Below are 16490 nucleotides of genomic sequence, written 5' to 3' on the forward strand. Positions count from 1 at the left end.
TCTTCAACAGTGGGAAGCAAGAAGATGCTTAAAACATAAATGTAGGCCTTTGCTATGATAGTGCCATTCAGAACAACAAGGGGTGGAAGCTCCCTCCATGATAGACACCACCACACCATAACTCCACCACCTCCGAATCTTACTGTTGGCACTACACACACTGCCAGATGACGTGCACCAGGCATTCGCCATACCCACACCCTGCCATTGGATCACCACACAACATGTTTCCACTGTTCAGTCATCCAATTTGCACATTCCTTACATAAAGCGAGGTGTCGTTTGGCATTTACCGCCTTGATGTGTGGCTTGTGAGCAGCTGCTTGACCATGAAATCCAAGTTTTCTCACCTCCCACCTAACTGTCGTAGTTCTTGTAGTGAATTCTGATGCAGTTTGGAATTCCTGTGTGACGGTCTGTATAGATGTCTGCCTATTACACGTCACAACCAACTGTCGGCGGTCTGTCAGTTAACAGAAGAGGTCAACCTGTTCTCTTTTGTGCTGTACGTGTCCCTTCACATTTCCGCTTCACTATCACATTGGAAACAGTGGACCTAGGGATGTTTAGGAGTGTGGAAATCTCGTGTACAGACATATGACACAAGTGACACCCAATCACCTGACCATGTTTGAAGTCCGTGAGTTGCGCAGAGCACCCATTCTGGTCTCTCACGATGTCTAATGACTACTGAGGTCGCTGACATGGAGTACCTGGCAGTAGGTGACAGGACAATTCACCTTGTATGAAAAACGTATATTTTTGGCGATGTCTGGATACTTCTGATCACACAGTGTAGGTAGGTCTAGACTACATGCATCATACAATATTTGTTGTTACACAGGAAACTTAAACGTGATGAAAATTAAACTTGAATGGAGGCACATTACCTAAAAGATGTTAGTTATGTAAAATGAATTGTTTTTCAGTTAGTTTGCAGGTCGAAGCTGAGTGTTACATTGTTTATGTACAGCTACTATACCTAATTCATAGGTCTCTTGAGCTTCTTGTAGTGTATGTAGTTATGAGTAGCATGTGCTGAGTTTTATTGATATTGCGGATTCATATATTTTATATTATATTATGCAGTTATAATGTATAGTTTTGAAATTTTTATATTGTAACGAAGTGTGTAACAAAATTGGCTGATAGTACTGTTTCTGTTTACCAGAATCACTTTACACCAGACCAGTTTGAAACCAACAGAACTGGTGGAGTGGTGAAACATAAACCAAATGCTGTGCCAACCATTTTTGGTGGTTGTAAGCCACCAGTGGTATGCAAAGCTCATGCTGAGAGGAAACCTTTTGACCTCTTAGAGAAACATAATGAGGATGCAGATAACTGCAAAACAATGTTCACTGCTTCAGTATTTTTACATACGTTATGCTGTCACTTGGTCCTTAATTATGATACACTGAACATCTTGTGTGACTGCTAACAGTTCACATTTGTTGTTTTGATCAGTAGGACACACAAAACATCCCTTCACAGCATTATGCTTGCAGACAGTACAGTAGTCTTCTTTGTATCATAGTATTTGTTGCAGGAAATAGTTTGTCATCTGAGTAAAATAAGCATATACTTTTTAAAAGTAGTAGTAAATATGTAGCTTAGGGTTTCTTCTTTAGAAATTATATTTCGTATTCTCATTCTAATTCTCAGTTGTGTACAGAAGCAGACTCGAACATTTCATTTATAACAGCTGTATATTTTTCAAACTGACATGTCATGGGTCTGTTGGTGGGACAAAATACTTTGCCACAAGGTAATTTAGCGAACGAGACCACATCTCTTACTTACACAGTCCACTTGTATTGTTATCTGATGAAATAAACAGTAATGTCTTTTCTCATGCCCTTCTGCTATATCGTTTCTACTGCTTGCCATTGGACACTGTATATACCATAATAATTTACAGTTAAACAGCGAGGAAATCGATGCTTTGATTTGTTACCACAGCTGTCTAAATTTTACTTCAAAGCCTGTGGCTTTTCCAAACCATATATGTTTCTAAAACTCTTTATACATAGCTTTACATTTGTTGGCAATATGTGGCACAACAGGTGCTAATATGTCTAACGTTGTGGTTTGGTCTGTTTCTGATTATTTAATCTCTTATGTAAGTAGTAATTACTTGCATTTAACTGTAATCCCCACTACAACCCACATCAGGAAGTAACACTGGCCTCACAGCTCTTGTAATTCAAACATTCAGGCCTCACATGCTCCGTAAATATTGAAGTGTTGTAAGTGAAGCTCTTTTACAATCTGTTGCTGTCAGATTTTGGTGGTGCCTAGCAAAGAGATTACAGATTTTTGGGAACACTATTATAGTGTTTGTTTGGAATTAAATATAATTGTTCACCTACAATTTCACTTTAGGATATGGCATTACTTTACCATTTCGTAGTGTTAAGAGCATGCTTGGAATATTACCACTCAGATTGTCATAGATTTACTTGTCCTTTGAAACTAAGATTTTGGCATCTTATGTGTCTTCAAATCAAATACCACAGCCTACCGAGAAACAATTACTGGCTCCTTAACAACATATTACAGTATTAAATGCTTTTCATTTTTGAAGATTGTAATATTGCGACTTTGTGTTCCAGAGGTTGGAGAGCCTTCAAATGTGACCAATGACATCAGTCCTGCAGAGAACTTTGACACAACTGAAGATGAAGTCACCACCCTGAAGAACCTAGAACAACAGCTTCAGACTGGAATTGAAGCGTTAAAGAGAAAACTCAACCCCTCTCAGACAAGGGAGAGAAGAGTGTATTTAGGAAAAGACAACCTAATTGTCAGTCTGCATGGTTTGTTCGGTGCAGATCAGTTTGCAGTATGAACAAAGGGGACATGCAGTGGAAACACTGTGGACAGGGCTAAAACTTAGACTAGCTTGTGGTGGTATGGGGTACAAAGTCCTGCTGGAAAATAAATTACCATTTCCTTCAGACAGAACCCGAATATGTTTCCTACAGAACATAAAATTTAGACCTGGTGTGCTGAGGGATCTTGTGAGTTCATTGAAAGTAAAGCTTTACGTCATGTTACCAGAGGAAAAACATGTTGTTCTCATGATGTATTAGGTTAGTATCACTCCATTATTGGAATGTGACTGAAGCATTGGCTGCACCTCCATCAAATCTTGCCTTTGCAACAACTATAGCTTCTCATGCATTAATTGTTATGCTGGGTGGTATTACCTCAATATGGAAACAAACAACAGTTTACCATTACACAGGGCCATCTTTTTCCATTTTTCATGCCTAAAACATCATAATAAGCACTATTAGAGAATCTTAGGCACTTGGTATCAATGTTCACTATGTTTTGACAGATACGCGAGGGCAAAATCGAGTTTTATGGCGAGAATTTGGAATTGTTGTGGCTGGTTTTCAGAATTATTCAATTTCTGCCAGTATCCTTGTGATAAGAGAAAGCTAATTTTATTGCAGGTACACCACCAGTTTGAGAAATATGAGGAACCACTTAGTCAATGGGCACTCAGTCTTTCTTTCACAAAATGTCATTGAGGAACATGATCTACCTGGTAATGAGGTACATATAAATAGTGTAAAACAGTTGCATGAGATAGACTACGGTTTAAGTCTTAAACTAGCACCACAACTGTGCGAGGGTGTTTGATGCCAAACCGTTATGATAAAATGAAAGTTGGCTTAGCTACTGCCCTAATTAACTGGAAGACTGCAGCAGCCATTGAGTACGTGTTCAAGACAGTGAAACTGCAGAAAAAACGTTTTAGCCACAGCATGGTTTCTAAAGCACATTCATAAGTGGTCTTGCCTCATGACATCTAGACCACCAGTTATGGCTCTGAGTCATTCTGATGAACAAACATACGGCGAGGCTCTCTATAATCTTGAGGACACTCTGTGTTAATTTCAAAACTTGAAAATTGTCCTGAAGGGTGCCTGGAAACCAGTTCAGTCTGGTGTAGTTTTGAAAACTGCAGGTATTTTGGAATTGCTGGACACGTTCCTGAATACCCCTGTGGGTCCGGGGTAAGAATAGGCCTGAGGTATTCCTGCCTGTCGTAAGAGGTGACTAAAAGGAGTTTCAACCATTTCGACCTTCAATGTGATGGTCCCCATTGGGGTTTGACCTCCATTTTTCAAAATTGTACAGAAGTATGAGCCTTTTGGGGAAGGACACCTTATGTGTTGTATCACCGGTCCTCAGTGCACTAAGACCTTGGCACTCATCATCGTAACCACGTTGTAACTGCACCCACTGTTCATCAATTTGGCCCTAAACACCTGGTGGGTTGCACAAGTTACGCCCATAGTCCGTCCCCATCTGCACCTACGATCATGATGGACTTTACATGCCACCCGAAATCCAGCACGGTAGCCAGCCCATTGTGGTGGGGTCGTCATGTACCCTCTTGGTTGTAGCCCCCTGACAACACAGGGATCGTACTGCCGATACCTGAGCTGCACCCTCTCCATGTAAGCCAAGGAGTAGATGCCCGTCTACCTGGGGCATCAGGATTCCCGACAATGGTCATCCTGCCAGGTGGCCCTTGCTGAGGCTGGGTGGCGCCCGTGGGGAGAGCCCCTGGTCGGAGTGGGTGGTATCGGGGCAGACGTTTCGCAGATGAAACATCAACATGCATCAGGTCGCTCTGTGGCCGCGTCTTCTAAGAGGAAAGGTTCTGTCTCTGTCTCTGGTTCTGGTATTTCAGCCTTTCCCCCCGTGGCCACTCCCTGGGAGGAAGGACAGGCCCGACGGCTTCAGGCGAAATACTTCCCCCGCTATTTAGTCTGTTCTCGGACCGATGGGGGGGACGTGCGCCCATGTTCTTTGTACTGCATATCAAGGATTTCTTCAGAGAAATCAAGGCTCTTAGTAAAATGCTTTCTGCGTCCATTCTCATAAAGACCACCTCCGCTACACAGTCGGTGGCGCTCCAGGCATGCGACCAACTAGGGGACATCCCAGTGTCCATTGTCCCACATCTGGCGCTCAATATGACGCAGGGGATTATTTTCCATTGGGACCTCCTGCTGCAATCTGATGAGCAGCTCAGGGCCAACCAGGAGCGCCCTATCATGCATTTCGTCCGGCGAGTCCAGTGCGGCCCCAAAGATCGTCGTGTCGACACTTGGACGTTTATCCTCGCCTTCGAGGGAGATGTTCTCCCAGAGAAGGTAAAGGTGATGTGCTACTGGTGCGACGTGCGCCCTAACGTCCCGCCTCCTATGCAATGATTTTGATGTTTGCGCTTCAGGCACATGTTGTCACGGTGTGAAGCTGAGCCCCTTTGTGGCGATTGTGGTCGTCCTCTTCGTGAGGGAGATACATGCACCCCACCACCTCGGTGCGTCAATTGTCCTGGCCTCCACTCGCCTAGATCTTTTGACTACACCGCATATCAAAAGGAGAAGAAGATACAAGAATTGAAAACCTTGGACCGTCTGTCTTATTCTGAGGCCAGGAAGAAATGTGACTGCCTCCATCCCGTGATGTTGACAACGTCGTTTGCTTCAGTCATGTCCACTGCTTCCGCAGTATCCTCACCTCTATCCTGTCCCCCCTCCACCTCGTCACCCCATCCGGGGTCTATGCCTCCGCCTCCCAAATCCCTCCCTTCCAAATCCTCCTCCCTCGCGTCCCCTGCTTCCTCTGCCCCAGGGGCCACCCTTCCTCCTCCTTTGCCGCCTGATAAACGATCCTCTTCTCAGGCATCCATCAGGGAAACGTTACGGACCCCGGCTTCTGAGGTCCGGCGTTCAAAAAAGGACCCTGAGCGTGAGGACTTTCTTCGGGTCCAGCCCCCACAGCCCACCATCCCTGTGACTCATCGGTCTTCCAAGAAGGCCTCAAAGAAGAAGTCTTTATCCCCCTCTCCACCCCGGCACGTTTTGTTTGATGCTCCATCCGACAGTCACTGCTCCCGGCCGTCCTCAGTTTCGCCAGGACGTTCTGCTGCCAGGCGCTCAGCTGGCCTGTCGTTGGCGGACGATGCTGCCCTTCCTGTGCAACCCAGAAATGAGGAATGTGGCCGCAGCTGGCGACAACTCGATGGAACAGGATCCGCCTCCCGAAAGTTGTAGCGATATTACCTCGAAACCTGGCCCTCCGCGGCCGTCGAGGTGACCAGCTCTTCACCCGTTTCGTTCCCCCTTTCTCTGATTCGCGATGGCTCTGTTACATTGGAACATAAGAGGTATTCGATCTAATCTGGAGGAATTACAGCTGCTCCTCCGCCTGCACTGTCCGCTCATCATTGGTCTCCAGGAAACAAGGTTACACCCAACTGACCGATTGCTTTTACCCACTATATCTCCGAGCGATTTGACCTAACCCCTGTGGATGATATTCCAGCTCATGGTGGGGTCATGTTGCTCGTTTGGGACGATGTCTATTACCATCCCATCCCATTGACCACCCCACTCCAAGCAATAGCTGCCCATATTACTCTTTCTGCCTTTACTTTTTCTGTTAGTACCGTCTACACTCCATCGTCATCCGCAGTTAGTCGGGCTGACATGATGCACCTGATTGTTCAGCTTCCTCCGCCGTTTTTATTGTTTGGTGACTTCAATGCCCATCATCCCCTTTGGGGCTCTCCTACATCCTGTCAGAGAGGCTCCCTCTTGGCAGATGTCTTCAACCGTCTCAATCTTGTCTGCCTCAATACTAGCGCCCCGACTTTCCTCTCGGACTCCACTCATACCTACTCCCACTTGGACTTCTCGATCTATTCTACCACTCTTGTCTGTCGGTTCGAGTGGTATGTCCTTTCTGACACCTATTCGAGCGACCACTTCCCCTGTGTCGTTCGTCTCCTACACCACACCCCATCCCCACGTCCTTCGAGCTGGAACATACTGAAAGCTGACTGGGGACTTTACTCCTCCCTGGCGACCTTTCCGGACCAAAATTTTCTCAGCTGTGACAGTCAGGTTGAATACCTCACGGCTCTTATCATCAATGCTGCCAAATGTTCCATTCCTCATACCACCTGTTCTTCACGTCGCGTTTCAGTCCCCTGGTGGAATGAGGCTTGCAGAGACGCTATCTGTGCTTGACAACGTGCTTTACGCACCTTTCGCCGCCACCTTACGCTGGCGAATTGTATTAATTACAAAAGACTCCGAGCGCAAAGTTGTTGAGTCCTCAAAGACGGTGAAAAAGCTTGTTGGGCCTCTTTCACAATCTCCTTTAACAGTTTTACTCCCTTTTCTGTCGTCTGGAGTGGCCTGCGCCGGCTGTCGGGAATTAAGGCCCACTCCTTGATATCTGGCCTGACTTCAGGTAATGAGGTACTTGTAGACCCTGTGGATGTCTCTAACGCCTTCCTCCGCTTTTTCACGGAGGTTTCAAGCTCTGCCCATTACCACCCTGCCTTCCTTCCCAGAAAAGAGGCAGAAGAGGCTCAGCGACCTTCCTTACACTTGCTGATTCTGGAAGATTATAATGCCCCCTTTACCATGCGGGAACTCGAACGTGCACTTGCACTGTCCTGGCGCCAGATGCCATTCACATTCAGATGCTGACACACCTTTCTCCGGCAGGCAAATGCTTTCTTCTTCGTACCTATAATCTAGTCTGGACCGAAGGTCATGTTCCCGTGCGTTGGCGTGGGGCCGTCGTTGTTCCCATACCCAAACCCAGGAAGGATAGACACCTTCCTTCTAGTTACCGCCCCATTTCTCTTACATGCTGTGTCTGTAAGGTGATGGAGTGCATGGTTAACGCTCGGTTGGTTTGGATTCTTGAATCTTGACGGCTACTTACCAATGTTCAATGCAGCTTTCTTCGACGCCGCTCTTGCTATTGACCACCTTGTGACCTTGTCGACGTTCATCATGAACAACTTTTTGCGAAAGCGCCAAATGGTAATTGTGTTCTTCGATTTGGAGAAGGCCTACAATACCTGTTGCAGAGGAGGTATCCTCCGCACTACGCTCAGGTGGGGCCTACGTGGTCGCCTGCCCCTTTTTATTGATCCATTTTTAACAGGTAGAATGTTTAGGGTACATGTGGGTTCCGTATTGTCCGACGTCTTCCTCCAGGAGAATGGAGTGCCTCAGGGCTCCGTTTTGAGCGTAGCCCTTTTTGCCATAGCGATCAATCCAATTATGAATAGCATGCCATCTAACGTCTCTGGCTATCTTTTCGTCGATGGCTTCGCGATCTACTGCAGTGCCCAGAGAACATGCCTCCTGGAGAGCTGCCTTCAGCCTATACTCATGGATTGTGGCTAATGGCTTCCGGTTCTCTGAAGAGAAGACAGTATGCATCAACTTTTGGCGATATAAAGCATTCCTTCCACCATCCATATATCTCAGTCCCATTGTTCTGCCATTTGTGGAGACAACGAAGTTTTTAGGGCTATCACTGGACAGGAAACTTTGTTGGTCTCCGCATATCTCTTATTTGGCTGCCCGTTGTACACGTTCCCTTAATGTCCTCCGTGTTCTTAGTGGTTCATCTTGGGGAGCAAATCGTACTGTCCTGCTTCGCTTATATCGGTCCATAGTCTGATCAAAGCTGGATTATGGGAGCCTCGTCTATTCGGCCATCCCTCTTATGCCATCTCAACTGTATCCATCATCGGGGGTTGCGTCTTGTGACTGGAGCATTCTATAGTAGTCCCGTTGAGAGTCTTTATGCTGAAGCTGCCGAATTACCACTGACCTACTGGTGCGACGTACTGCTTTGTTGGTATGCCTGCCAGCTGTTGTCAGTGCCCGACCACCCCTATTATCAGTCCTTCTTCGACGATTCTCTCGACTGTCAGTATGGGTTGTATGTCAGCCCTGCTGCCCCCTGGAGTCCGCTTTCATCGCCTGCTTCAACAATTAGATTTTGCTCTCACTACCACCTTCAGAGAGGGGGAGAGCGCGACACCACCTTGGCTCCAGGCTCCGGTTCACATTCATCTTGATCTCAGCTTGCTCCCAAAGGAGACTACTCCGGATGCAGTGTATTGCTCACGGTTTGTTGAACTTTGTGCGCGACCCACCAGTAACACCTTTATTTACACTGATGGCTCCAAAACTGACGATGGTGTTGGCTGTGCCTTTGTCGTCGGGGAAGTCACCTTTAAATACCGGCTCCTTGAACAGTGTTCCAGCTTTACGGCCAAGCTTTTTGCTCTCTATCAGGCCGTTCAGTATGTCTGCCGCCACCACGATTCTCTGTATGTACTCTGCTCTGATTCACTCAGTGCTCTTCAGAGCCTCGGAGCTCCATATCCGGTCCATCCCTTGGTGCAACGGATCCAGCAATCCCTCCATTCTTTTGCTGATGATGGCTGTCCTGTTACCTTTATGTGGGTTCCAGGTCATTTAGGAGCGCCTAGGAATGAGGCTGCTGATGTTGCGGCCAAAGCTGCAGTCGTCCTGCCTCGGCCAGCCTCACTTTGTGCCCATCGTCTGATATTAGTGGGGTTGTTTGTAAGAGGTTTGTGTCATTATGGCGGGATACTTGGTCGTCACTTCAAGGAAATAAGCTCCGGGTCATAAAACCATTCCCAACTGCTTGGACAACCTCCTCCCAACCATCTCAGTAAGAGGAGGTCATTTTGGCCAGGTTGCGAATTGGGCATTGCTGGTTTAGCCACCGCTACCTGCTCTCCGGTGACCCAGCCCCGCAGTGCCCTTGTGGTCATGCATTGACAGTGCGCCATGTTTTATTGTCGTGTCCCCATTTTAATCAATCTCATGTTGTTCTGCCTCTGCCGTCTACCTTACAGGAAATCTTAGCTGACGACGCTTGAGCAGCTGCTCGTGTTCTTTGTTTTATTACTTTGACGGACTTGTGCAAAGACATCTAACCCTTTTAATTATTTTATCTGCATCCTTGTAAGAACTTTCTGGTGTCCCCCCCCCTCCCCAAACCCTTGAGTTTTACCAGATTATATGTGCACTTACATTTGTGATTGGACGCTAATGACCTTAGTAGTTGAGCTCCCTAAAACCCCACAAAAAAAACCATTGCTCAATGAGAAGAAATTTAAATTTTTGCTAATAAGTAGATTTACACAAGATGCCTTAGAAAATCTGTTTTCAATGGGCCACTTCAAAAATCCAGCACCAACACCACGAGAATTGAGATCAGCACTGAGGGTAATCACTTGTCCTCAGTTCTTTACTACTGTGACTGATAATAATGAGACTTAGGACAGTAGTTTCCTGGAAGAATTAGTGGGTGAATCTGTAAGTGAAGATGAGGATAAGTGTGCTGGGGTAGTTGATGAGCCACTTTGTAATATGGTGTATGATTATGAGCACGAGTCTCTACACTATTTATGAAGTAACACTTTTAGGCAAGATATGAAGCATCATGCACTTTGAAAGTTTTGTGAGGAGGGCCCAACTGCATCTAGAGAAATTGTCTGTATGTCTGTGAACATGCTTTTTCATCTAAAGTCCTTTACAGAGACCTAACTTATTGAGCCAACAAGTGAGGTTGTCTGTGTATTTCAAATGGCAGAGATGTATTTGAGAAGCAACAAGAAGATATTACTCTCATGTGGATTGTTGCTCTCTGATATAGCCACTTCAGTGGTTGCATCAGTGAAGGAGAAAGTATTTTCCCAGTCTGCCACAGTGTACAGGAGAAAATAATTCACAGTTTCTTGGCAACAAGAGTTCATCTGCTTCGAAGGGAGGGGAATAAAAAATATCAGCGTGTAGTGACTCAAGGAAGTAGAAGTACGGACACGAGAAAATTAGTGCAGAAACTGTGACATCCAAAATCACTTTTTTATAAATGATTTGAAAAACTGACCTTCAAACATCTTTTGGTTGTCATTAACACTTTGGCACAAAATGTCGTTAACATGTTCTCTTCAGATGATCTCATTTGTGTTTAATTTACAGTGATTTTTATTTTTGTTCCATGTTTCTTTCTCTGAGTATGGAATGTTCTTATTATCTCGTGTAATATTTGTTACATTTTGCAAGTAGACTATTTCCCTGTCAAGGGTTTGGAATGATGCAATATAAATAAAAACTTTGTCCTTAAACCTGTGTACATATTTGACTTTTTGCTTTGCCACTACCTTTGTTTCTTCCTTGTGATTCATTTGATTTCTTTTATTTTTTCTCTAAATTTTAATAGCTTCTTATACATATGATGGAACTACATTTCATGTAATATTGTAGAGAGGAAAAAAGTATACCTTCTTCCAGAAAGAACACTAGCTTGCACTCTGTACTCTTTCCTAGCTCAGAATGAAATAGCACATATGCAAAATCTGTTGGAGAGTACGTTATGAAGAACACTTGTTTCTAAACATGGTAAAATTTGAATGTCATTTAAAGTAAATGCCATGCGCATTTTGTATTGTAACCTATTTTTATTTGTCTTCATAATCTAGAAATTTATGTTGAAAACCATGAATATGTGAATGGAAATGCAGTTGACTGGGGTAACTTTGCACCACTTTAAACCATTTTTTGAAAATACTGCCCGCAAAATGTTACTTGTTGCAACCCATGTAGTTAAAGGTACTGATTGCTTTTGATGGTAAAAATACAGACTAATTGACCTTTTGCTGTGATATTTTAAAATTTATACTGATAAAGTTACACTGCCATTCTGGCGAAGTTTAGGTCAGTCGTGGAAAACACATTATTTTACCCATATAAAATTATCTGGGAAATTTTAAGCCATTCCAAAAGTAAGTCAGTGGTTAATAAGAAGCCTATACAAATTGTTCTAGTTCAATAACGCAGCTTTACTTTGAAGATTAAAGATATTTAGATAGACCTGTTTCTACACAGTGTCTAGTTAAGGCAATATAAATCTAAAAATAACACATTTCTTCAGGAGATTTTTAATAACACATATTACGATTAATAGTGCACACATTGTCTTCAAAGTAGAACAACACTTTCAGTAATACCATATAGTAAATACATTCCCTCGAACATTTTCAGATATTGAGCATAGATGTTCACTGCTATTATGGACCATGCTCCTTTCTGTTAAAAGGTATTGGGGAAGATTCATCCTTTTATTAATAGACTGTCTTTGCAGTACAAAAGTCCATCTTAGCATTCAAGCCAAAACATATTTCATTTTTCCTTTCTTGGTCCTGCAATTGCAACTTATTTTAAATGAGATGTAATTGCCTCATCTCTGCTGCAGTGAATTCTCCAGCATGTGATTTACCTTCATACAGTGTAACGATATATCAATTATTTGAAAGTTGTATTCAAAAATAAATGTAAATTTAATGAACAAATCTATCAGCAAACCTAGAACCACGTTCCTTTATTGGTAGTGACAGAAATGATGTTTATAAGTTCCCTGTGAGACTGCTGTTTACACCTAATTCAGCTAATTTCGTGCTACTTCCAGGAGCATCTCCAGGCTGATTATTTTAATTTCAATGTCTGGCTACTGCAGCATGAGTTCTTATACATTTTCTTATTTTTGGGTTTATGTTGGTTGCGGTGGGAAAGGTTGCAGGAACTCTACTTACACACTCAGTTAATTTTATCCATTTCTGGCCTTTCGTCTTTTTATACATTTCTGTTACCTAGTTTGCAATGCATTTGAACATCAAAGAAGAGTGAGAAGAGCTAATAGGATGGTTTAATAGTAATTTAATTACAAAATAGAAATCTTAGAGTATAGTTTAAACGTACATTTAGGATGCTCATAATAAAATCGTACTTCGTTCAATACAATATAATGTAAAAAAAGAATACATTTATGCACAATGCAAGTACCGAACCTACGACCTTACATTCAGTAAACATTGTTACCGGGAGACGTCTATTTCTTGTGCAACCTGGCCAAGAATATGTAGTACCTACATTAATACGAATAGTTGTTACTGTCTCGTACAGCCTACTTTGATCATAGGACTAGTTTCATTTGAACACATTTTAAACATATTGTATTTTCTTGTACTTCAGTAATCATTATCCTAATGCCATGAATTTGCAGAAAAAAATTTGTGGAATAGACCTGACAAAACTATAAAGCATGCGTAATCATATAGGCACGTTTATCAATTCTGTTTACTAAGGTACCGTGCATATACATGTGAAGGCAATGCTTTCATTTCATAGCAGAAACAAGAAATAAGTCGATATAGAGCTTTACATCAGCAACTGATTTTTCCCTGCACTTGCGGCCTAATATTGGTTCCCTTATGCCCTACTGACTATTGGATAGGTCCAATTTCACGCTAATTACGGAAGCAGATGTTCAAACTCGATACTGCGAAATATACTTCCGCTATTAATAAGAATAGCAGGCAAAAAACTGTTATGCTCCCCGCAACAAATGCTTTTCGACTTATTTCGCTATAAATTTGTTGTTTTGTTGCAAAATATTCGACATGTTCTGTTTGAAGCCACTGATCAGTTTTAGTGGTGTATTAGACAGCTGAGTGCACTTCTTTAATAAACATGGCTAAATATACTGCAACTGCAAATCTATCACTAGCGGCGCAGTGGGATGAAAGTAGCGCCCACTGGCTGGGTGACCATACTTTCCCTACACAAGGAATCATGCTCTGCAACTCACGCCTGCCATCTGTGGGTGGCAATTAGAACTACGGCTACACTCCCGGCAGCTGCTGCTATCTCGCGTCACCCCTGTACACTACTTCCCGCTGGCTGGTTTCTTTTTAAGTTCGTCAGGTTAGCGCGAGCGCAATCCCGACTTCCAAAAATTATGCGCCCGAGGGACGGGCGTTTTTTTTTTTAAATTTATTTGAGAACATAACATCATTACAACAATATATGAACAGAAAAAGGTAATTTTGAATAGCAGGTCAATATTTTACATAATCTAAATCCTTTAAAGAAAACAGAACTAAAAAACAATTGAAATTTGTGACAAGTTATTCACAGAGCGCTTTTTGGTAACAATTCTAAAAAAGCAGTATGAGTTGTGAAATTTAAACAAAAATTGAAATAAGTGTATCATGTAAGAAAGTAAGAGAAAATGGAAAACTCTAACGAGAAAAGAGAAATAAAAGGGATACTTCTAGCGAAAGCATTCAATGTAACTGAAACGTCCTCTGATAGCCATACAGTAACGCAATTGATAAAGGGTTGGCACAATGTTCGCTGTACTTTGGTGAACGGTGCAATCGTTGATGACATTCCGACAGGAAGGCCATGTGCTGCATGGCGTCGCTCTGTTGTAACTCAAAAGTGGCGTAGGCGGTGTGTCCCAGTAGCCAGGCTGCGGCGTTGCACTTTGTTCTTGGGTGCAGTTTGAAGCCAGGAAAGAGAATCCACATCGGTGTCACACTGGAAGGTGCAGTCTCCACCATCAATCGGCATAACTCCCATACTCTCCACACGTAGCGGCACGCTATTCGGTGGTCTCTGGTGACCGCATCTACACACTGGCTGCATTCGTTCGTCTGACTGAGGTGAGTGTCTGTTAGTCGCTGCTTAGTCGAAAAGGTGTCATTGACGACTCCGTACCACGGCAAACTCATGTCCAGAATCTCCCCCCATTACACCTCCTGCCGTCTTCTGCTTGCCTGGGCTTCCAAAGTGAGTGCAACGAACAAACTGACGCCATAGGCGAAAGAAAAAATTGTCATTTCAATACTGGAACGAATCCCGACCCAGCTGGTACGATAGCAGATATTCTTGGCATTTAAGCAGCACTTTCCGTCATAATTCGAGGGTTTCACTGTGTGAGAAAAAACGTGGGAAGAATTTTTACGTGGCTGACGGCATTGTGATGTTTACATCTAGTCCACATAAACCTGGAGGACAGTCGAGTTAAGGACCTCAAACACCATGTCTGAAAGTATTCTTGAAATTCGATACAAAAAACTAATAAAATACAACGAAGAAATCGACAAAAGTTGCGGATTGGGAAGAGAAGAAAAAAAAAAAACAGGAAAATAAAAGTAATCTGGGCTGCTTTACTGTGAACACACGTGCTAAATGCTTTCGAAAAGTAATTTTCCTAATTGTTCGAAAGGCGAAGTTTGAAAATGCTACCAGCTTTGACTTTCAGCAAGTGATCTTTAAATGACAGTCTGTATGCCGGCATTTGGATGATAGATCGATCTAGGAAATTTCTGCCTTCTGGTGCAGGCGCCCGAATTGAAAACTGAAAATATAACAATTCCAGAGCTGTATCTCATGTTCATCCGCGATGCCAGGATGAAACCCGGACACGTACGTGAGATGCACTTCCGCGTTTCGTGAAGAGGCTCAAAATATGTTATCTGAGCCCTCCAAAAATTGACTGCGAATACATAACAACACACTATCGATTGTGTCCGTAGTTGCCATATTTAAATAACACCTTGCTAAGAGACTTTATGGGTATGAAGTATATTTTTCACAGATAATAAAAAGAAGTGGGCGCTTATTGCTATTTTTCTAGCAAACTGCAAATAAGAAATTGATATACGTGGAAACATGTATGTTACTCCCAAAGTTTTCGTGCTAACCTTGTGAATGGGAGGTAAAATATGCAGCGTCAGCAAACTGAGGTGGTTCTCGGCGTTGCCAACAGATGGCAGGTCAAGACGCTGCTTCAGATAACTTGGCGATCCTTTTAGCCCCGTCTCTTATCGCCGTCTACAGTTCGTGATTGGCCGAAAACGAGTTGCACTGGTGACGTAAGGTTAGGTTCGTTTAAGCAGTCGCCGGCGGTCCCACGTGCATACGCAGAGCTGAGCTGAAATTTACAGAATGTTATTCTTTGGCAAATTACGTCCTGGCAGCACGCTGTTCTCTCGTTATTGTAGCTCCTCACATGGTTTTATACTGAGACCTACAGAAGGGGATCCATACTCGAGAAAATAAAGCGTAGTCAGCAGCATTTTTTTCAAGAAAATAATTTAAAAGTCGGTAGTGTGCAGGTTTATTAACAGGAAAGTAACTGGAACCCCTTATGGTTACTTACAAGTCTCCATTTATCTCCGAAGATAATTAAAAATACTCCATACGCTAAGGTATAGCCCTCTCCCCTGCCAAACTGTCATAAATAACTTATTGACCTTAGTTCTGGTATACATGAGCAACTGCTTGATTGCATTTTTAATTGTTGCTAGAAATTCGGATTCTTTCTTACTAGCTTTTTGTAGGGTTGCGTTGACACGAACCTGACGGGAATTGCTTCATAACAGTACTGCACAGTAAGAATTTAAAGAAAAGGGCTATGTTAAAGTCAGTACAAAGCAAAATACTAGCGTACCCTGAGCAGTAGAGTTGGCGCTGAGTAGGAAGAAGAAACCTGTAATGTTCAGATACAGAATTAATAGTGTCCTGCTTGACACAGTCGAGTCGTTTAAATATCTGGGCGTAAGACGATATGGAATGGAACGAGCATGTGAAAACTGTAATAGGAAAGGCGAATGGTTGACTTTGGTCAATTGGGAGAATTTTAAGGAAGTGTGATTCATCTGTAAAGGAGATCGCATATTAGGATACTGGAGCGACCAGTTCTCGAGTACTGGTCGAGTGTTTGGGATCAGTACAAGGTCAGATTAAAAGAAGACTTCT

General features: G+C 43.3%; 2 protein-coding genes across 2 annotated transcripts in view; both read left to right on the forward strand.

Moving 5' to 3' along the window:
* The window catches only part of LOC126427123 (uncharacterized), a 525102-nt gene extending 515157 nt beyond the window's left edge, over positions 1-9945 (forward strand). Inside the window, exon 2 of the transcript XR_007576536.1 lies at positions 9889-9945. The gene's annotated coding sequence lies outside the window, so the exon portion shown is untranslated. The remainder of the gene's footprint in view (positions 1-9888) is intronic.
* LOC126426622 (streptococcal hemagglutinin-like) overlaps positions 1-16490 on the forward strand; it is a 30739-nt gene that overhangs the window by 8054 nt on the left and 6195 nt on the right. The window contains exon 2 of the mRNA XM_050088511.1: positions 2616-2806. Coding sequence (XP_049944468.1) covers positions 2616-2806 — 191 coding nt within the window. The remainder of the gene's footprint in view (positions 1-2615; positions 2807-16490) is intronic.

Source organism: Schistocerca serialis, chromosome 11 (assembly GCF_023864345.2).
Source record: "Schistocerca serialis cubense isolate TAMUIC-IGC-003099 chromosome 11, iqSchSeri2.2, whole genome shotgun sequence".
NCBI lineage: Eukaryota > Metazoa > Arthropoda > Insecta > Orthoptera > Acrididae > Schistocerca > Schistocerca serialis.